Source organism: Cynocephalus volans, chromosome 15 (assembly GCF_027409185.1).
Source record: "Cynocephalus volans isolate mCynVol1 chromosome 15, mCynVol1.pri, whole genome shotgun sequence".
NCBI classification, from domain to species: Eukaryota; Metazoa; Chordata; class Mammalia; order Dermoptera; family Cynocephalidae; genus Cynocephalus; species Cynocephalus volans.
Genome location: NC_084474.1, coordinates 41,287,841 through 41,311,240, shown reverse-complemented (window position 1 = coordinate 41,311,240; position 23,400 = coordinate 41,287,841). Strand labels below are relative to the sequence as shown.

General features: G+C 38.2%; 1 protein-coding gene across 2 annotated transcripts in view; it reads right to left on the bottom strand.

Moving 5' to 3' along the window:
• LOC134363983 (carbonic anhydrase 13) overlaps positions 1-23,400 on the bottom strand; it is a 31,781-nt gene that overhangs the window by 6,123 nt on the left and 2,258 nt on the right. Inside the window, exons 2-6 of one of the 2 annotated variants that reach the window (XM_063079852.1) lie at positions 20,843-21,040; positions 12,208-12,326; positions 4,396-4,491; positions 3,055-3,117; positions 2,124-2,279 (exon numbers count right to left, since the gene is read on the bottom strand). In XM_063079852.1, coding sequence (XP_062935922.1) covers positions 2,124-2,279; positions 3,055-3,117; positions 4,396-4,491; positions 12,208-12,326; positions 20,843-21,040 — 632 coding nt within the window. The remainder of the gene's footprint in view (positions 1-2,123; positions 2,280-3,054; positions 3,118-4,395; positions 4,492-12,207; positions 12,327-20,842; positions 21,041-23,400) is intronic. The other variant, XM_063079853.1, reaches the window with a different exon arrangement.

The following is a 23,400-nucleotide window of genomic DNA, read 5'->3' as shown; positions in this document are numbered from 1 at the left end:
GGTCAGTTGCATGGTTCAGAGCTCCAAGCAGAGTTTCTGGGCGTTAAAGACATCCTGAATCTGACAGGCTGCTTGGCCTACCACGGAGGCTCAATAGCATTTAACAGAAAAATGAGCGAGTTAATGTCTTCCCAAGAAGAGCACTCGTAGCCACCCCACAGCCTCTTAGCAAATGCTTAAAACCCGCTCGCGGTTCTCTGCACTGCCATTCGCTCCATGGGACACCCTGCATTGCTACAGAATCACCTCACCAGATGTGTTCCCTGGACTGTGCCACCTCCCAGCCTCTAAAACTATGCTGAATAGATGCGTTCTCTTCTTGGCCTTACATTCTGCACCCTGGTTTGAAATTCCTTCTACAAAGAACAGCACTGCTCTGATTTTATCAAAATACAATTCAAGGGCTGGCCCCGTGGCTCACTCGGGAGAGTGTGGTCCTGTCAGCACCGAGGCCACGGGTTCAGATCCTATATAGGGATGGCCGGTGCGTTCACTGGCTCAGCGTGGTGTGGACAACACCGAGCCGAGGGTTGCGATCCCCTTACCGGTCAGAAAAACAAAAAAACAAAAACAAACAACAGCAACAAAAAAATACAATTCAAAACTAGCTACTGTAGTAGTAGTTAAAGCAGTATCACCCAGCAAAGGATTCCTTAAATATGAAGGACAGAACATCCCAGATGTTGGTAACAGACAAAACTGCTGTTATCATCCAGGTTACTTTGGGAAAGTTTGTATGAAGCATTACCACTCAGAGAAGAACCAGAGCTTCTGCCCAACTGTCAACCTTGATAATCTGTGGACCCTGGTCAGTGAACAGACATGGGTAAATGCTGCCGAACACAAGACTGGACTGGCTCCAATCATTAATGTGGTATGATCGGGCTACTACAAAGTTCTGGGGAAGGAAAAGCTCCTAAAGCAGCCTGTCATGGTGAAGGTCAAATTCTTCAGCAGAAGAGCTGGAGGATTAAAGGTGTGTGTGGGGGGGGTAGGGGGGACTGTGTCCTGCTGCTTAAAGCCATAAGGAAGGAGGTTCATTGCATACTAACAAATGCTTTTCCAAAAAAAAAAAAAAAAAACCCTCAAGCAGCCCCACAAAAGTTTTGTCAACAAAAGCCAAGAAAGATCAACAACCTCACCTTTTTTCCCCTCCCCCTCCTTCTTCTCTTTAATTGTAGTAAGAACACTTAACATGAGATCTACTCTCCTAACAAATTTCTAAGTGCACAAGGCAATTTCTTCGTAAACTTAAGGCACTACACCTATCACTGTTCTCAGGCTCGCTTTGAAATCTGGGAGAATCAGGCATAGGGACTTGAGGTCAGAAAGAATGTCATCTTCTGTGAGAAGCCTCTCCTGATTTTCCTGTTTGTATCCCAGCCTGTTTATGCCTCAGACCAAACAAAAGAAAGCAAAAGCAAACAATTAGAGCATTCAAAATGGTGCTTCACTTTTATCAGTGTCTCTACCCACATAGGTAGAGCTACACGACTACGCCAGTTGTCGGGCTCTTTTACCTGCCCATAATCCTGCTGACTGGGCCAACTGTCAAGCTAGGGCTGGGTCTGGAGCTCAGAGACCCCTCAAGCCTGTTCACAGACTGGGTCACAAACCCTTCATATGCCAGGCTGGGTTCCCAGGCCCCTCACACGCCAGGCTGGGTCACCAGACCCCTTACACGCAGGTCTATGAGCTAGGTAACCGGCAAACAGGTCCTTGGAAGCTGTAGGTTGGAAAAGCACAGCCACGCGGTGCGGCATCCACCTGAGGCAGTAAACACCAGCCAAAGCCACTGCGCTGTGCATGTGCACCAACTCCACCCACACACAATTACAAAGAATGCCGCACCACCCCCAACCTGCCCCGAGGTGAGGGGGTCTGATTAAATTATTCTATTTTCCCAACAACAGACATTTCTAAGAAGTGGGAAGGAAATCATTTAATCATAGGTCAACTAAGAGAGACACAAATCTCATCTAGTCTGACCACCTGTCTGATCAATGAAAAGAAAACACAGGCTTCATAACATGGCAGAAATTAAGGGCAGAGTTAAAACACATAAAAGATTCAGCCAAGTTTCCTCTGAGTGAATCAGGATCAACCTGGAAAAGGTCATGTACCTGTTGAGAGCTGATATTTATAGGTTGTTTTAAAACGATCCATGTGACACTTTCAAGAAGAGGTGGAACCGTAAGAGAACCAGGATATGTCCAGTAGTCCCAGGATGGCGGAAGCAGCGATAAGGGGTCAAAATTTGTGAATCGAGTTTGTTTACCCTGGGGAAAAAAAGAGGTTCTACAAATTACAATAGGATAGCTTTACACAGACCTCAAAAAACATACACAAGGAAATAATAAGGAATTATTTAGTATCTTCCTTCAGTAACCAAAAAAAAAAGCATCTACCTTCATCTAAAAAATTTTAGAAAAAGTAGCACTTCATATAGATTTATTTAAGAAGCACAAAATTCATTATTATATAAGTGGTCTTTAAATGTTGCAATTAGGGGCTGCCCCGTGGCTCACTCGGGAGAGTGCGGCGCTATGAGCGCCGAGGCTGCGGGTTCGGATCCTATACACTGGCTGAGCGTGGTGCAGACTACACCCGCAGAGGGTTTCGATCCCCTTACCCATCAAAAAAAAAAAAAAAAAATGTTGCAATTAGGCTGGCTGGTTAGCTCAGTTGGTAAGAGCACGGTGCTGATAACACCAAGGTCAAGGGTTCAGATCACCTCACAAGCCAGCTGCCAAAAATAAAAAATAAAAAAATAAAATGTGTTACAATTTAAATGTTTATTCTGTTATACAATACCAGAAACTAATTATGCATAGATTTATTAGTAATTCTTCTAGATCACTTAGTATCCTTTCATAATTTTCAAAAAGTAAGTGGTAATAGGCTACTTCTGCTTTTTTGGTCAAGTGTGTTGCAAACTTGCTTCAAAGCAGGCAGCATATGGTATGTCTAAGGTCTATGTCTTTAATGGAAGATAAGATAAGTCAGGAAAGAACAGGAATATGTTAGCCATTAGCAAATAGTCACTCATTTTACCTTTTCTTTAATGGAATCCAGAATATCAGTAATCTTTTGCAATTGGGAATTATGTTCGCCAATCTAAAAACATGAAATTTCAAAAGAAATGGTTACTGTACCAGATCAAGTCTGAACCACTCCATTTCAGCCACTATTTTTCAATTATTGTTTTAAAACAGAACATCCGGTGATTGTTCTAAAACAAAGCTTCTCTTTTACCTGCTGGCCCTATCACACCAGGGAATCTGAACAACAAGATAATACTACATGATTCCTGTACAGAACTTTCAGTTTTGTTACCAAACTAGTAGTAACAACTTTATATATTTCAGCTTTATGAATGTTTAAGATATAGGTGAACTCGAGAGAAACCGTCCTTAGGAAATTCTAACAAAATATCTGCACTATTAAGCCAGATGTGACATTCAGACTCGAGATCTAAAATTAGATGAGAACACCTCCCACTTGCAGCCTAAAAAGATTATGCATAGATTTAGTAGTAATTCTAATAATTACTAATAAATAAGGTCCTAGATCTTATAATAATAATATTATAATAATCAAGGTCCTAGATCAAGGAGATATACCATCATGAGCAAACTCAGCATAAATAAATAAATACCTCTTTTCATACATGTGTACTGAATCTACTTGGAGGTTTTAAATCCTTCAGTATTAAAGTGTAGTCTCTTGCCCCACCTGGATCCTGCTGCCACCACACAGACTTAGTGGTTAAAGGCAAGGGATAACTTCCATCCAAGGCACTCCCTACCTCTGTCTCATGCTTCTGCAGGCCCAGTTCCATGAGTTACACCATTACGCACAGAGTATGTGGTATGGCAAAAGTGCACGCCCTACAAGAATGTGGTGCAGTGGGAGCTGAGAGGCCCAACCCATTCCCAAGTACGATGACAACAGTACTTTTCTGACCACATGTAATATTAGACAAAGGGAAATGCAACAAAGTATTTTAAAAATCGGTGAGTACATTTGGGACAACATGCCATTGTGGTCAAGCAAGTGCTTCAAGAATCAGGAGCTTAAACTTTACTCTGTCCTATAACTCTAACTATTGTGTAATCTGGAAGAACCTGGAATAAACTCAGGATCTCAGTTGTTACTTCTCATATTCCTCTTGCTGTTGACACAACTGTTACTATTCACATAAAAATGATCAATGGACAAGAAGAAGGATCATAAGATTATGCTCAAACTTTACATAATTTTTAAATATTCATTTCAAAAGGAAAACACTTAACCTAGAATTTAATTTACTATTAAAAAATGGTTGAATGTCTACTCCATACCTGAAACTTTATCCAACATGGCTTTTTAAAGATGAAATCAATGGATTCTCACCTGTAAAAATACTCCCAAGACAGCTAGTCCATCTGGCTCATGAGCTGCCTCAACATAACTGGGGTATTTGTCTGAATTCCAATGAACAACATGGAGCTGAAAGGGAGATACACAAAGTAGTTCAAATGTATTTTAAACATCCTGAAAAACATAAATGCAAATAAAAGATTTATATCGCTGTTCTGATGCTGTGCACTCATATATATATATATAATGTATTCTTCAGAAAAATCTTGGACAGAATATTTCTATTTAAACTTGCCAAAAAAATAAAATTCAAACAGTGAAGGACCATGGCCACTTTACTGGTCTGTGGTGTTGTGACATTATGATATTTCTATATTGGTTTTTATCCATGGTTCCTGATTCATGCTACTCTGACCTTTTTCTGCCCTCCTTTTACCTGCTTTTTTCTCCCTGATGCAGGAAATCTCTCACCTACATTAGCTTGTTGTAGGTCCTAAGATCCCCGTCTCAGGAGGGGCCTTGCCCCATGCCTGGGAGGAATGAATACTGCACAGAGAGGTCAAGAAGAATCTGGACAGATGGGAAAACCTGCTGGGTTTCCCCATCCAGGCTGTTAATGTTAGATCATAGCCTTTTTGTCCAATCACATTTCTATATGGTTGTCCATGCTTCAATCATTCCTACATAATCTTGAAACTTCCATAAAAACCCAAGAGCACAGGGTTAGGGGAACTTGTGGATAGCTGTACACGTGGAAGTTCCTGGAGGGTGGTGCACCAGGGGAGGGCACAGAAGCTCAGTGCCCCTTCTCCCACACACCGCCTTGTGCATCTCTTCATCTGTATCCTTGTAATATCTTTTATAATAAACCAGTAAACATTAAGTTCTTGTTTCCCTGAGTTCTGTGGGCCACTCAAACATACTCATGGAACCCAAGGACGAGGTTGTGGGAACCCTGATTTATAGCTGGTTGGTCAGAAGTTCCAGAGGCTTGGCCTTGCAACTGGCATCTGAAGTGGGGACAGTCTTGGGGACCGGGCCCTCACCCTGTGGGATCTGATGCTATCTCTAGGTAGATAGTGTTGGAACTGAATTAGAGGACACCAGCTGGTGTCCGCTGTAGAAATGCTGGCTTGCTTGCCACTGGGGAAAAAATCCCCACATTTGGTCACAGAGCTCAGTCTTCTGTGATGATGGTTGTTGAGTAAGAGTAGAGGAAATGCTATTGTGTGTGTGTTTCACACTTACCAATTCACACGTGTCTACATTAAAGACTATTTAGAATATCCTGAGCACCCTGCCCACCCCTCTAGCCCTAAAAAACTCCAACCATTGCTCCCAAGTAACTTAGGGATCCTCGGTGTCTTCCACAAAAGGGATTGCAAAGGAGCAGCCTTAGATCAGACCCCAGTGGCAGCAGTCCACTGAAGGAACGTGGGCTACAGGTGGAGAAGTCAACCTTGTGCACAGCAGGTTTCCAGGGACAATCCTGCTGCTAAGGACAATGTGGTTGTTCCTAAAACTGCCTAGTTAGATGCTGACCCCTGTAGTTTATGATTTTTTATGGCTTGAAAATGCAATTCTCCTTATGAGTAACTGTTTTAAGCAGTATTCACACATTTTTTGTTAACATTATTTTTAATTGATAAATTATAATTATATATATTTATGAGGCACAACTTAATGTTTTGATAAATGCATACAATGCGGAAAGAGTAAATCAAGCCAATTAACACATCTATCACTTCACATCCTTGTTTATACATTTACTACCTTCTATGAATATGTTCAGATCCTTTGCTGAGAGCATTTTTTAATGGGGAAAATGAGGCTTCAGGGCCAGGAACCAGAGGTGTCTGAGAGAGAAAATGAGACAGCTGGTGCTACTGAGGAGGGGGAAAGGAGAGAAGGGGAAAGGAAAGGAGTTGGAGGAGCTTGGAACTCTAGAAAATACTTCACCTACTTCACAGTGATACCCTCATGCAAGTGTGCAAAACCCAAAGGTGTCTATCCTAAATGTTTCACCATTGTAAGCAATGCAGTATCCCAAACACAAAGACAAGCATGAAAGATTGCAGAATAACAATAAAGTAGAAAACCACTTTTGGAGAGTCTTTAGTTCTGGTTAAGGGAAGGACAAACTGACATAGAAGCCAAAGGGCAATGTGACGCACCCAAAAGATATAGCTATGATCACACGCAGGAAAGCCAGGCCATGTTGTCCAAGGACCTGATATGAAGCACTGATTTCAGGTAAGATCTCCATCTAACGAGCCCTTTTGGCACATCAGGGAGGAAACACATATGTGGGCCTTTGTGCCCAAATCGCCCTCCAAGCTGACTGTTGCAGAGAAAATTTAGTATATTCAGAAACATGTTTTTATCCCATTGTTTAAATATGACTCCATGTCTTACAGACAACTAATATGAGGGGATTTCTGGACAGATAAGAATTATCATAAACAGCCAACTCTAAATCTATAAAACAGTGCACCATCCTCAAACAATCAAGGAAGACTGTGGGATATTCAGACAGAAGGTATAAAGGTGGATTCCGGTAGTGCCATGTTCCATGCAGGTGTGAGATACCTGGGGGAGGAAAGAAACCTGAAAACACAGGATGATGAAACAAAATGCATTTGGCTCTTAGGAGATAGATGACAGTTCTATTGCCAGGGGAGGGCTGATAAGGAGGTTGAAGTTGTTTTAAATGGCTCCAGGCCAATGCCTCAGTTCGCTCAATTAGAGATAACCCCAAAGAAATAGAAAGAGTCAAATGACTTCTTTAAAGTCACAGCCACAACTGATTAGAAAATGAATGTGTAATTAATACATATCTCCTATCTATATAACCATCCTTCTGCTGGTTAAAAAATAACTATTTGAAATACGATGGGAAACTAGAGCAAAAAAATCTGTTTTGTTTTGTTTTGTTTTGAGAAGTTCTCTCTCCCACACACCTTGCTTAACAGGCAGTAATACCTTCACAGAAGAACTGATATCACTTTTATTAGCATTTGTATTTTAATTAAAACTTAAAAAAACAAATAGTAAACACATTTTCTAACAATGACAGCAGTTGTAGCCACTGCAAAAATGGGAATAAGATTCTTCCCTACAGAAAATAATTTCTAAATAATATTATTCAACTTTAGTATTTTCACACTGCATATTATTGATATGTAAAATAAGCTGCCAAATACTATGCCCCAAATCCGCCATGCCATGAATGTTGAAATCATAGTTTCACTATTAAGTGCATATTTAATATGCTTATTATACATTCTATATAAATTGTGATCTGATAAAGTTCCAAACATAGAGTGAACCGTCAGCCCAGTTTTTGTGGATGCATACATCTTGGGGTAAAATCTTTATGACTTACATCACTTTAATCTCTCTCTGTAATGTCATAAATCATATTAGGCCCCAAATTAAATTTTTATATGTTGCAGCTCTAAATTATTTCCTTCTTCTTTTCATTTCTTTTCTTCTTTTTATTTTATAAGGGGTAACAAAACAACTTGATGATAGTCATGAACGTAGGTACAAATGTGGCTGGAAAAACTACTTAATACCTTGGAATCATTTCTAGAGCAGAGCACAAAAGGATTCTTTTGAACCTGAAACCAAATGCAAGTTACTCCCAAATGTTACCATCTCCTGCCCTGACCTTTTCTTTAAACTTCAAGTTCATATCCAACAGCCCACTTGAACATGAGCCTAGAATGCCTAATAGGCATCCCAAACTTAACATGTCTGAAACAGAAAGTTAATTCCTCTCTGCAACCTGCTCCTCCCCTGACTCATCTCAGTAAGTGGCACAACTGTCCTCCTGGTGACTCAAGCCAAAACCTTAAGAGTGCATCTACACTCCTCTTTTCCTTCTTTCAATTTCAATATTCTTTTCATCAGCAAGTCCCATTGACTTTATTTCCCATACATATCATGGATCTGTCCACCTCTCTTCATCTCACCCTCATAGTCCCAATTGCCACCATGAACTACTTCCATTTGCCCTACAGCCTCTTCTCCAAACAGTAGCCGGTTATATTTTATAAAATATAAAGCAGAACATATCATTCTCCTGCTCAAAACCTTCCATTGTTTTCTTCCAACTACATTATAGAAAAACTCCTAATGGCTCACTATGCCTAACACCACCCAATGTGGTGTGGCCCCTGCCCATCTCTCTGAGACATGGCCCGTAATCTTTCCTCTCTCACTGATTCCCATCCTATAGGCCAATTCTTTGTCTTAGGGAACATAAAAGCCTCATTCCTGCCTTAGAGCAGTTGTACCTGCTGTTCCCGCTTCCTGGAAAGCTCTCTCTAGATTTCCTCATGGTGCTTTCTTCTTGTCACTCAGTCTCAATTCTTGTATCATTTCAAAGAGGCCTTTCTTAACCATTCACTCTACCAGATCACATGGCATTGTTTCCATCAAGCAACTTACCACATACCATTTACTTATTGTCTGTCTCTACCCCATTGTGAGAAATACCCTCACCCGTCCAATGCCAAAGGATGGACACAGAAACACGAGGTACGGTGAAGTGAGACTTTAATTACGGTCTTGCAAGGTTCGGGTATCTGAAGGGCAGGCACACGGAAAAGGGCTATAGCAAGCAATTTATTCCCTAGTGCACAAGTCCCTGCCCCCGCCTCTGCATTGGCTGAGAGTACTATGGGGTGCACAATCTTCCCAGATGATGCCTGAGATTACCCCAATTTATTACCCCCTTGCAAGAAATTTCTTTGTCTGAGGGCTTCAGACAAGCCCATTGAAACCCTGTGAAAGGAGAAACACTAGGGAATGAAGAGAACAATAAAGGGCTGGTAACTCTTTACCATCTCAAGGAGAACTTTGTCCATTTGAAGTAAACAATTAAGGGCTGGTAACTCATTACCATCTCAAGGAGAACTTTATCTATTCAGCCACGCCCCAGGAATGGGCTGGACCAGTCCAGACAACTTTTGGGCTGGGCCTGAATTATTTCTGAAAACGAATCACTTAGATTATTTTCTTACACCCATCAACCCTGAGGTTTGAACCAGACTTCCTCTTTCTTTATCAGCATTTCTTTCTCAGACCAGAAACATGGACTCCTCCCCTCCCTCACCATCAAACCCAATCAATCAACAAATCCTACTGATGCTGCCACTTCTAGCCAGCCAGCCAGCCCTCCACCTGCATTATCATATATCAACAGAACTTCCCCCAAAACCTCCTTACAGGCTCCCCTTAGCCACTCCTGCTTCAACCCAATCTATTCTCAAACTGTGGTATGAATGATACTTTTGTTTGTTTGTTTTGGGGTTTTTTTAGGCCACTTGGACACACATGGTCTTTACCCCTGAGGGTCAGCATGGCTGAGGTCCTCTTCTGCCCACACATGCACAAGTATTCCCCAGCATCCGCCACAGCCAGGCCACGGGTCTGCAGCTCACACACAGCCCCGTCAAGCCTCAGGCTGTATCTGTCCCCATCTCTGAGGCTTTCAGGCCCCTTCCTCCACTCCACGGGGACCTCCTTGTTCAGCTCACACTGCAGCATGGCCACGGCCCCTTCTATGGCCTCCTTGGTCTTCAGATCTTGAATGAATCCAGCAGATAGGGCCCTAACAGTCAGTGTGGCTGAGGTCCTTTCCCACCTACACATGCACAAGTACTCCCCAGCATTTGCTACGGCCAGGCCATGGATCTGCAGCTCACACATGGCCCTGTCCTGCTGTAGGCTGTATCTGTCTCCATCTCTGAGAGTCTTTGCTCCCTCCCTGAATAATATTTTTAAAACACAGATATGATCACTGCCCAATTCAGAGCCATTCAGTGGCTTCCCATTGCACTTAGAATAAAGTTCCCAGTCCTTACCATGACTTACCCCAGTAAGATCAGGACCTGTCCAGCCTCTCCAACTCTGCCTCTGACAACTTTCCCTCCCTTCTCCATGCTCTAATCTCAGAGGCCATTCCTGATGCTCTTTCCCAGCCAGGTCCTCACACATGATTCTATGCAGGACTACTGTTGTCTTACCCCTTCATCTGGTTCACTCCTATTCATCACTCAGGTTTCAGGGTAAAGGCCTCTTCCACAAGGAAGCATTCTCTGGCCCACGTCTGGGTGAAGCTGAATGGTTATGAGGACTTGCAGCCTCCCTGTCTCTCTCCAGCATTCCCTTCAGGATAAGCATGAGTAAGCTGTGCAAAGATTGGGGATGTGGTCAGCTCTCAATGAAAACTTGCAAAATGAGTGAATGAATGAATGAATATAGGAACCAATGAAATAAGAAAAAGCCTTACATAACTATTAAAGAATGGTCTGAAATTCTAGTCGAAGCTTTATCCACAAAGCTGTATCTATAAAGATCTGCATGTCAGAACTCTGAGCTTCTGACAAATTTCAGGATATGAGGGCTTTTTTCAAGAAACTACTGCCAATGGGCAGTAAACCTCTCTGAGAGTGTATACTTTCAAGCTTATAAAAGTACAAGGTGTACCCATAAAGCAATGTGACCAATTTTCCCAAGTTGCTAAGGATAATTAGAGACCAGTGATCCAAAACAGCCAGCAATTTATCCCCATAGAGCTTTTGAGATTTAGAACAGTATGTTAAATTTAGAACATAAACCTTTAGAAAGCAAACATGAAAACTACACAGTAGATGATCTAAACTGAGACACCATACAGATTCAGGAGTTCCACTTTCTGTATTCTTCGAATCTTCTGTCCACCACTGTAGAACACTCTATATGTACATTTTATTCCTCTACCCTGACGACAAAGCAGGCCTCATACCCTAAGGCAGTTGGTCTCAAAAGCCAGTAATTTAGCTGGCAAAATGGACATTTTGGATGATAAAAAAGGCAGGTGTACATGTTAATGGAAGAATGAACTTGGAAAGAAATTCACTTTGCTGGATTTCTCTGAATGGCAGGGCTATGTAGCTGTATCTAAACTCCACAGCTCAGTAACTATGAGAACATGAAGAAAACTGTACTCTCCTAGCAGCATTGCTGTCTTGCCCAGGCAACTTGCAGCCAAATCATTTTCACATGAAAAGTTTTGGTTGAGTCATACAATAACTCACTTTCATCTCATGGGTGTTAGTACTATTTACTTGTATTAAAACTTGAAGCACATTACACTTTGTCTTTTAACCAGAGGATTCAAAAAAGTAAAGTATTGTTAATTAATATAAGAAAAAAGGAGTAACTTCCCAGTTGGAAAAAAAAAAAGTCAATAAATGCTTTATTGTGTTATTCTTTACAAATAACCTATATAATTAGCAAAGATTCCATTTTATACCTGTAAATGTAGAGGTAATGTAGAGTTTAGGAGAGTTTGTGTCTTTACACATATATTTTTCTAAGTGGAACTTTGCCACTTACTATTCACCTCTTTAATGTGGGCTTCACATACTGTGTATTTGTGTCTGAACCAAATATGCACACAGTTGGACCTAAAACAAATGTTTCTTTCTCTCCCTTCTCACTCGCCTTCAGGAGATACAACAGATATCTAGAAAGAGTCTGTAATTTGATATCAGACCTACCCGGGTTTAAACCTATCTCAATGCTTCCTAGCTGGATAAGTTACTTAATCTCTCCAAGTCTCCAGTTTAATCATTTCTAAAATGGGAACAGGGTTGGTTTAAGGCTTAGCAGGGCAGCATTTGAAGCTCTCATCTCGATAAACTTTCATATTGAATGAATAAAGCAATTTCAGACACTGAGATACCTAATTGGCTAGAGATCTATTTGAGGTCAAGAGAGTTATCCCCTGTGCCCCTTAAATCCCACTATGCAGGAAAACCATGAATCCCAGAGATGCTCCGGATAGCTTACCTCTGCAGCATATTTCACTCCGTCTACCGTGTGCTCAGAGCCGTGATCATCTGTGGACCCCCAGTGAAGGTGGAACTGTCTTAACCTGTAGCTTCCAGTGAGGGGACCCCCACGCAGAACTAGACATCAACACATTTTAATTGTTAGTAAGAAAAATATATTTACACATGCTGCCACAATCCACAACATTTCCTTGAATTACTACACTGGTCCATGTCCTCCAAGGAATATTTTTTTATAAGTGTGTCATTCGGTTTTCTGAATGACAAAAAGTCAAAAAGAATACAACTTTTAGGTATATGAGGAGTGAAAACAAAACATTGCAAAAGGTTAGAGAGTCCACAATACAGATTTTTATGGAACACCTGGAAAATCACAACAGATACACTGGTTAGAAAGTAGAAGAAATCAGAATTTCTGAAAGGTAAAGAATTGCTCTAAGTGCAGATAATTCACAGCAAATGGATGAATTTAGAGAAAATTATGTTAAGTGAAACAAGCCAGGCACAGAAAGGGAAATACCGTGTGTCCTCACTCATAAGTGGGAGCTAAAAAAATAAATAAACAAAAAAAGAAAGATACAGTAATCACAATAATTTGTTGAACTTTCAAAAGCAGAGAACAGAATTGAGACCACTAGAGATGGGAAGGGGATGGGGGTGCTAGTGAGAAATTGGTAAAGGACAACAAAAAAATGATTACATTATGAAATGTTGAATATACTAATTATCCTGATTTGAGCATCACATATTGCACACAGGTATTGATATTCAACGTTGTACCCCACAGATACGTACAATCAATTGCTTCAATTAAAAAAAAAAAGTGCAGATGAACCAGCCTCTCTGAATAAGAATGTGATATGCAAAGAGGTCTAGTCTGAGCTTGTAGAGCAGGCACAGGCTTCAGCAATTGGAAGATTTGGGCTCATGCTCTCTTCTACTAAATGTGCGATCTTGGACAAACTCTTTAACTTCCAAGGTTTAGCTTCCACATCTAAAAACTGGTGCTAGTAAAGGACCTCCTCCTTGCTGTCATAAGAGTAAAAATAAAAAATTGAACACAAAGCACTTATCACTGCCTGGCTCGTATTACCATAAAAATTGGCAAAGCAAGCACATCTTCTGTACTTGAATTCTGTATTTCTGGGGAAACATGAAATACAGAATAAAGTTAACTTTTTAAAAAAATCTATCATATCTTTGTCATTTAGCCAAAGTACATTTTAGTACTTTCCTTCAACAAAAATAATCTCTAAAACTGGCAACAGAATCACGTCTTTAAGTATACAGAAAAACTTCTTCATAGAAGACACAGCCCTAAACCATCCTCTCCTAATTAATCTTTACTGGGCATGGTGAAAGAATGTGGGAGGCTAGGAAGTATTTATTGGATGCCAAATACCATAACCATTACTAAACTTTCCTCAACATCCAATAGAATTAAGGGTTATGTTGGTGAGGTGCAGACTTAACATATAGCATGATTTAAATTACCTTCCCCTTCAGAAATGCCACATAAATATTGCCTAAACACCTGTCAAGAATGACTTGCCTTGTATAAGAAGCAAGAGATGTTAAAAATTATCATATGCAGTTTCCTACACACAGCAAGGGGGAAAAAAAGGGAAAAGATAATACATTTGCCTAGGCAGACCTCTTTTTGAGCTATACTATAGGAAAAAGAATGATCCAGACTGTCGTCTGCATTGACCAGTACAGGTGAACTCAGTCTTCCTTACTCAGTTTGATTTGGATGAAGTTGAACATCAGTGATTAAGAGCTGATGTGGTGATTGGAATCAGCAGACCTGGGAACAGTCCCAGCTCAGCCACTAAGTTATGTGATCTTTCAAAACTCACCAAGGCCTCTCTGGGCTTCAGCTTCCTTGTCTGTATTTCTGTTTGTCTATCCATTTTTAATTAGTAGATTAAATTGGGTGAACCTTAACTTCTACAATTTTCAAAACTGCCAAGGAAAAAAATCCACGTCAGCATACGTAATAAAACTTTTTTGGAATGTTGAATGATTGGGGCTCCTTTTAGATTCATTTAGATCTAGATTTCTTTACAATAAATAGAGATAGCTATTTTCAAAGCAGTCTGAAAAGTAAAAGAGCAAGCCACTGAGAACAGATTCTAAGTCTCACTCTTTTTTTACCCTGCTAAAAACAGAACAATTTTACTGTTTCTTCTCCTACTGGGCAATGTTCATGAGGGCAGAGACTGTTTGGGTCCCTACTATACCCATCACCTGGCATGATAACTATCAGAGGAGATGCACAATAAACATTTGATAAATAAATGAATAAAATATGTTATTTGTCTTTAAATAAAGTTTGAAGATGAGTCAAAGATAAATTAATTTAAAAGGCACAATTCCATGAGTGATACCAAAGTCTGTACACATTACATGGTCTGTACAGTTTACAGATGCAAGGGCATTCCAAATGAAGAAAAATCAACAGCTTTTTTTCTTTTCCTTTTTCTTCTTGCTGTTGCATAATAAAATCTGAGCTGAACCATAAAGTCATTCCTTCATAGATAAAAAGCAGATTAGAGAGCTTTAGTAATTAATATGGAATTGACTTTGGAAGAAGATGCCAGCAAGCTGGCCCAGATGAAAGAAAGTGATACAAAAAAACACACATTGTTAGGGAAACATCCAAGAATAATGGTTGATCTCTGGAAAGTCTGCTCTGAGTCCAGAGTTTACAGCCAGATTAGCACAGGTCTGCTTAGTTAAGCAACAAAGATTGCCTTACACTGTACATATTTGGACTCCACATTTGAATCTTTCAACTAAAATATCTAGCCTGGGATTATGATCAGCAAATGTCTAATTGTAGAGACCATTCTTCTGGAGCAGTGTTCTTCCAAAGAACAGAGGGTGGGAAAAGGTGAGTCAAAATATCAAGCAAGGTTTACTTATCACTCACTCTGAGACAGTCTATAATAAAATAGCTACAGTATAAAACGAATAATGGCAACAAAATTATTTTTTATGAGAATGATTTAGTGTTTTCAAGTGTTAAATTATTCATATTACTTTCCCACCTAGATAAGTAAATAAATATTATTATCTCCATTTTATGTTTAAAAACAAATAATCATATCTCCAAAATCACAGCTGGCATACATTGTCCATTTACCCTATCATTTAGAATGTTTTTAAAAATCTATTCCAAATAATACACTCTTGTAAGAGTTCTACAGAGATTAAGAAACCAGTTAAATGTCATAAAAATTCAGGAAAAATATAATATCTTTGTACAAGGATCTTTGTTACTGGTCATATGCTGCAATGATCAACAATACTGTGAAATTAGAAATGTGTGTGTTTATTCAATTTGACCTTTTAAAAACTGTTGGTAATTTGCTAACCCTATTCATTTTCCTAAACTATACTGTAATAACCTGACTTGAATGATAACCAAGGTTGGCAACAAGATCAGAAAAAAAAAAATTAATTTAAAAACTACCACATTTGTCTACTTATGCAATTGCAGTCTGTCCCACTAGAATACAAAATCCCTTAAGGCATAAATTATCTTGGTCCTCTGTTTCCCAAGTGCTTAGGACAGTACCTGGATCAATTAATATTACTAAGATAAAATAACAGACTTAACTTGGAAAAGTACTCCTCCAAAAACTTTAGTTTGTAAGGTTCCTACTGAAGTTACCTAGGACTCACTAAAGAGTATATTCTAAGAACTAATGAACCTAATGAAAGTTATAGCTTTATCACTGTAAGGTGAACTGGTTCTCTGAAGTAAAGCTAAATGAACAGCACATCTGTGTTTTGCTTGGAATCTAGGGAAAGAGCAGCCAAAGAGCACAAATCTGCAAGGATACCATAGAGAGAGACCGAAGGACACGGACGTTCTCAGTCACTGGGGGCCTGTATTCATTATGAAGCCAGGACAGCCTTCTTTAAATCTGGCTACTTTTGCTCTGAGCGTATACACACCAACCTACTCCGTGATCAATCATTCATCATTCAATGATTATTAAGAGTTTAGTATCAGCCAACAACTATCAATGCTAAGTATGCAGTAATGAGCAAAACCATCCTTATCCTCAAGGAACCCACAGTCGACTGAAGGAAACAGATAATTACAATAAAGGCTTATAATATATAATTGTCACATTGTCATAGATTACCAACTCATTTTTCTGGACATCTTGGCTCCTAGGGGGATCGCACACCTAAAGTATGCACACCCTTTCATATCTTTTTCTGTTCATTTGGGTTTTTTGTTTTTGTTTTTTGGCAGCTGGCTGGTGTGGGGATCTGAACCCTCGACATTAGTATTATAACACTGAGCTCTAAACAACTGAACTAACAGGCCAGACTGTTGTTGTTTTTTTGTTTTAATATATATTTGAAGATCTTGTGAATTTGCTTGACTTCAGGAAGTTTCCTGGAACTAGATAATGAGATTTTAACTGAAAAATTGACAGTTTCTACAGATAAAAATTAATGAACAATCACTGAATCCATTAAGTTACAGCTATTCCTAGAAGGCCTTTCTTAGCAAGAAGCTTCCTTCCTTTTGACATCTTTTTAAAATTTGCACACGTATGTCTCACAGAAAGGACACAGACCATCATCATCATCATCACTATTATTATTATTAGTTAATAATAACTATTGAGTGCTTATGATATGCCAGGAAGTCCCATTTATTAAATACAAAAATTAGTACTATAGCCTTTAAAAATTAAAGGTTTAAACAATGAATAATGTTTAACTATTTAGGTGTTAAATGAAAAATATTAATTGATTTTTGGTGGTTTTAATTTTATTGGGACTTAATCTACATATGCTCATGTACTCTGTACCCTAATGCATACCATGGTATTTTCCATGCCTTTAAACAAGCATCATCACACATGTTCCAGAATTGCAAAATCTCAAGACTAATGCTGAACTTAGGCTACCAGTCCAGGCTCCCTCTCCCTTCTGGTGAGTCTTCTTCTGAAACTCTTACTGTCTTTTTTTTTCTGACTACAATGGGCAGACCATCCTAATCAACTCAAAGTTATTCTAAATAAGGCTAAAACTCATTCTTAGGCTCAGGTTCAGGATTTTAATCCCTTCCTTTCCAGGAGGACTCTTGGCTCCTTGATAGACTGACTCACTTATTCTCCTTACTAAGACATTTCTGCATTCCTAGGAGCATTGGGAGAAGTATCTTTTGTCAGGAGAGGATGGTCCTTGTTACATCTTTTTCCAAGATAAAGTGTTTCCTCCCACCTAATCTGCATAAGGAAAAGGGTCACCCAAGTAACTCTTCCCAGAGCTGAGAAGAAAGAGAGCTGCAGAATTTCTTGCTGGTCCACTTTGGAAGAGAAGAGTCCTCAGCTGCTCTTGTGAAAGAATCAATATTGTGCCTTACTAAGCAACCTCTTGTACCTGAACTGACTCTGCAGGCATCTTTATGAGATGACCTCTCATTGCTCACCCTGTAGATGCACAGGAAGCTGCCACTGGGATCTTAGACACAGCCTAGAACCCATTTCATATCCATGTGAATAAGTAGAGTGAAGTTTATTCAATAAAAACAAGTTTCCATTGAGTCCAAGTGTACTGGGGAAATCACAGGGAAGGGATAAGCTTGGAAGGATGAGCAGGATTTGGGGTGGTCATAATAAAGGGCTTATAAGGGAGGAATGCCATAAATAAAAGCATAGGGATAAGAGAGAAGGTTCCAGTCTTACAGGAGGTGATGAATCTGGGAATGGAGGTCTGAGTTCTACCCTTGCCATTGTCTGTATGGCCTCACTAGGGGACACTATTGTGTACTGTCCAGTTCAAATAAAAAAGCAATTCTGTATTTAATAAATAAATAAACAAGTATCATGCAAAAAAATTTTTTTGTGACTTAAACACACATTTATTGTGTAGGTCTGCCACGCACCATGCTAGGTAGATCAGTGAGTAAGACATATCTGGTGCCCCTAGGGAGCCTCTAGCGCAGTACAAAGACAGAGAAGCCAACTGGCAGTTACAACACATTGTAGAAAGTTCTGTAATAGGACAAGCCTGGGATGCCTCAGGAGCCACAGCAGGAGTGGCAATGCCAGTCAGGTAAGGTACCCAAAGAGGTGAGATCCTGTATGAGTCCAGAAAGACCAGTAGCTGGGATGAAATCAGCCTTGCCTTTCCTCATCAGAGTACTATGTCCCCTGTTTACCACAGCTGACTGCATTCTTCCTAGAGAATTTTGCATCCACCTGCTCCCTTTTTGAGGGACTATTAAAATTCCAAAGGGTGAGGTTCCTCCCAGGTTAACCATGGGGTATGGATCTGCCCCGCCAAACAAGCCCTCCAAAGACCATGAAAGAAGATTTCATGCCTGTGGTTTGTTGACTGGTGGGATTTAGAGTTAATTTTGGCCAAGAATGGCTTTTTTACAAAATGGAAACTGTTTTATTCAAATTAAAGTAGTTTGCTGCAGAAAGTATTTTTGTGTTTATTATGGTTTACCAACGGAAAAAAAATCAGCAACAACTTATTTTAACTGTGATGATTTCTATTTTTTAACTTATTCAATCTCCAGAACCACCATGAGCAAATCTCTTTTGATTTATCTTGAGAAAACAAGAATGAGAATAATGACCCCTATTGATATAGCTTCTGTCTCAGAGGAGTACAAACTACTTTTTAAACATTTTCAATTATTCCTGGTAACTTTATTGTGATCTGGATAGGAGCAAGACCTTCACTGTAGGGAATGGGCACCCACTACTGATCACAGACAAAGCATCAAATCTGGAAACACAAAGAAACTGATTTTACTGATTAATCTGAAGTAGAGGGAAAATGAGAGGAACAGAAAAAAGAGGAAGATAGATAGAGAGAGAGAGACCTGGATCATCATAGAGGAAATTAGAGTAAGAATTTTTTACCACTAAGAGTGCCTACATTTATAAAAAGACTAAAAGTATTAGTTGAAGTACAACCTAATCATTTCTTATTCTAAAACGAGGAGTGGGCAACTTCAGTTTTTTTGTGTTTTTTTTTTTTAATATTTGAGATATAAACAGTATTAAACTACAATGACGGGTAGAAAATGCACTACTTTTACAATGTACTTATTACATCAACCACATCTATTAACCTAGATTCACAAAACCGAAGGCTTGAAGGAAATACAATTGAATACATATAAAAAGCCAGGTCCCTCCATCCCAAAACAAGTTGAAAATACCATGTGTTCATTTTTCCTCATGCATTTTTTAAAATGCTTTGATGAAATTATATCACTTTTATGAATTGGAAAAATATGAGGAAGAAACCAGTGTGGGCTTATAATTTTTGCTAACGATAAAGTTTTACATAAAATACAAGATATTATTACTAAAATAAATGAGATAATAAGTGAAAATTTTCTTGCGATTAAGGATTATAAAAAATTAACTATTTTTTAATTAATAGAGCAAAAACAGCATCATCCTAATATTAGACTAAAAATAAAAATAATTTGTCAGAAGCCTTAAAAAGTGTTTCAAAATATGATTCTCTTTAATCTTTCTCTCATCTTACTTTTAACTGTGATACCTTGAGCAGTTTCTATACTTGGGCAGTAGGTATGCTTGAAGAAGAATTAAATATTCATTTTAAGGAAATGCTTTCTTTTTTCTTCATTTAGTTAATAAATTAACAAACTAAAGTTTCATTTGGTGGGTCCATTATTTATTCACAGTGTGAAACACACTATCCATGAACTAATCAAACACAACTTTTATTACAAGACTAGAAGAGTATTAATAAGGAATATATTGTAAATACGTGTTTCAAATATTCCTTTTTCAAAAAAATTAAACTTCTACTTTCCCCCTTAAATGTCTATTGTTAGGAGAGTGGTATATAAATTATAATACAAGCATAGCTAATACAATTCAACTTTTTAAACAAGATTATTAGATCTGTATACTTTAACCTGGAAAGACACTATGGAATACTTTCAAATGGAAGAAAATTTCGGAGTAATGTAACATTCTTCCACATTTATTTTTAAGAAGAAAATGCAAAGCAAACATGATAAACATGTGTATACATGACTAAGCACTGAAATATTATGAAAGAATATAGCATTTGTTACGTTAGGAGCGATTGTAGGAAGAAAGAGACATTAATTTTTATTATACATTTCTCTATTGTTGTATTTACTATGAATGTGTATTATTTATGCAATTACAATAAAAGAATAAGATTTTTTTTAAACTATGTTTTTTTATTAAACCATGTGCTAAATGGTATTACAGGTTTGTAAATAAATGCTAAAATAATTATGACTAAAAATTTGCAAAAACAAATCAAAAATATTTTATAAAATACTATTTAACTTCAATATTTTCATAATGATAAATGCTTAGTGAAGTTATAATAACAAGCTAAGATCAATTTTAAAATATCACAACAACATACCCTTTTCTAAATATATCTGTACTGTTTTAAGATAAAATTATCTGGAGGTCCAAATTTATAACAGGATATCTCAACTCACAGAAAGAAAAAATTATGCTTCAATTTGGCAAATTCCAGGTCTAGCAAAAATAAAATATGAAAGATGAGAGATTGTAGTCCAAACCCATCCTCCGTCACCAAAACTAGAAAAAAAAGCCAACCTGATTTGTCCTCTGTGTCATCAAAGTCAACGCTGAAGGAATGGCCACTATTGCAGATGATTTTAGCAGAGCTTGGGTCATACTTGATACTAAGAGGTCGGAGGGAAGAGTCATATTTCACTTCCTTGGTTTTGATCTCAATTGGAGATTGCTGATCACCATCAGCAATAGGGAAAAATTCATTCCAATGAATAGGACCTTAAACATATAGGACAAAAGAAAAGAACTAAATAAGATCTTTCATTTAACAATACTTGTCAAGTGTAATGTACTTACTTGAGATTGAAGAAAAACAAGGATTAATAAAATGAGATTCTCATCCTCAGGACCTTAACATCTAATTTTTTTTTTTTTTTTTTTTTACAAGACTACTTGTTTTTATTACAGATGTGAGACACTTTTGATATGCCTTAAATCATTTTCAGAATTAAGGTAATCCTTGTAGACAAAAGAGCATGTAAATTTTATAAACTACTTTCCAAAGGTACTCTTCTACCAAACTACAAACAGTAGCACAATTCACCATTGAAAACAATGAAACTCAGTCTCAGCTCTAAGGATGAATGAGCTGTGGTTGCTCCGGAGGTCAAGTTTACAGGGTTGGGAGAGTCAAAGGAGCTGAGAAAGCAGTGTTGGAAAGAAAGAATGTCTTTCTTAAAGACACCATCCCTACTTTCTTCTGTCGATCACTGGTATCTTGGTGTCGCCCAGGCCTCAACTTAACTATCTACGATGTGCAACAGGCATACCAAAGACTTATATAATTTTTTCACTTAGATTAATCCAAATAAAATGGCTGTGCCATGCCATGAAATGTAACATTATTGATTATCTGCAGTGGAGTAAGGTTGCAATTTATTTCTTTCCACATTTCAGAGGTCCTTCTGTGGTTATTTTGCTAATGCTACATATGAATTCCAACAGAAGAGACAATTCTCATCCTGTTCCTCTAGTCGAAAAGCCAAAATTGCATCAAGTTCACAAATCAGACACATGTTGAGTTAAACTGAAATTAATCAATAAGATGACAGTTCCCTTGTCTATTCTCATTCCTCTGGGAGACTGGGAGACTCTATTTAAGTTCTGCCTCTCAAAATCAACAGCAAGGCTGCAGCTTAATGTAAGCTCCAAACCATTCTACAGATATGAGTAATTTATAGGTGAGACTTTTATTTTATCCTCTTTACTATACCTGCAGTTTACACAGCTATCATCTGGAGAGTAGGTCACCGACTACTGAGTAAGCTTTTCCCTACTTTGCTAATCACTTTTTCTCTAAAAATCAAGTACTATTTAAAATTATACAGAATGAAAATTAATCAAACATTTGTTACTAACAACAAACATTTTTAAATGAAAAAATTTAGAGTGAGATTTAAAGAAATGCAATATACTTGTAGCACAATCATCAACAGCTTCAATCTATAAATCTAACGCTGCTTATTATTCTTCATTTTGGCAAAAGAGAAAGCTTTCACATATACTTCGGGTACAAAAAGTCACAGCATAAATATATAACCACACACTCAACTTAAAAGTCATCCTCTTAGGAACCCGACAGTTTGAACTTCAAAGCAACTTGAACATCAAAAATCCTTGCTTGGAATGTTACAGAAAAGTCATTACATTTTATTATTTATTAAATACTTTCATTTACCTTTCTGAATACTCTTTCTGTATACGACCTAGACTTTTTTTTTAATGGAAAATGCTTTCTATTTCATTGATACCAAGTATGAATGAACCTAATGAGAATTAGATTTCAAATTTAGAATGCAGGTGTCACAACATGTTGTTGACTTTTTTCCAATCAGGAAAGACCTTTCTTCTCTTAATTCCTTTGCTCTCCTATTTCCAGTCCCTTATAACCAGAACTGTTTTTAAAAGAAGAGTCAAACCAAAATAAAATAAAAATAATAATATTTTGCATCAAATATCAAATGTTATTTATTAATCACTATGATCAGTTCATTTCCCTGGCTCTTTAAGAGCCCCCCACACTTTAAATTTTCCAAAACATCGAACTATAAACACATTTAAAGATAGTTCTTAAGTAGAGATATGTGGTGGTTCCTCATCTGACTCAGGAACTTTTGAATACCCACAACGATACACATATTTCAGTGACATCACATTCCCTAAACTAAACCAATAAAATGATCAAAGATTAGTGGAAGAGGTTGTAAGTTATTTGTGAAGGTGATACCCCTTCCAGGGCTTCACCTCTTGAGGTTCCATTTTATCAGTGCTGTTATTCCCAATTTGTTTCCTTTTGTCTGCTTAGTGACTGGTTTTGCAATGTCTAAACAGAAAAAAAAGCATCAAAACTTGCCTAGTCAGGGTACAACACATTTCAAATAGGATTTTGCCAAAATTGATCTACTTAAAGGTGTGGTCCTCGGAGAGCTATTGCATCTACAAGAAGGGAATGGCCTTACAATTCTTAACAGAAATGCAAAATCACTCCTTGTTAATGGCTCTTCTAAGATGGATTTTTTAAATATTTCTGAAGATGAGCTTCATTGGAGCCAATATTTTCTAACCTATTAAAGAGTAAT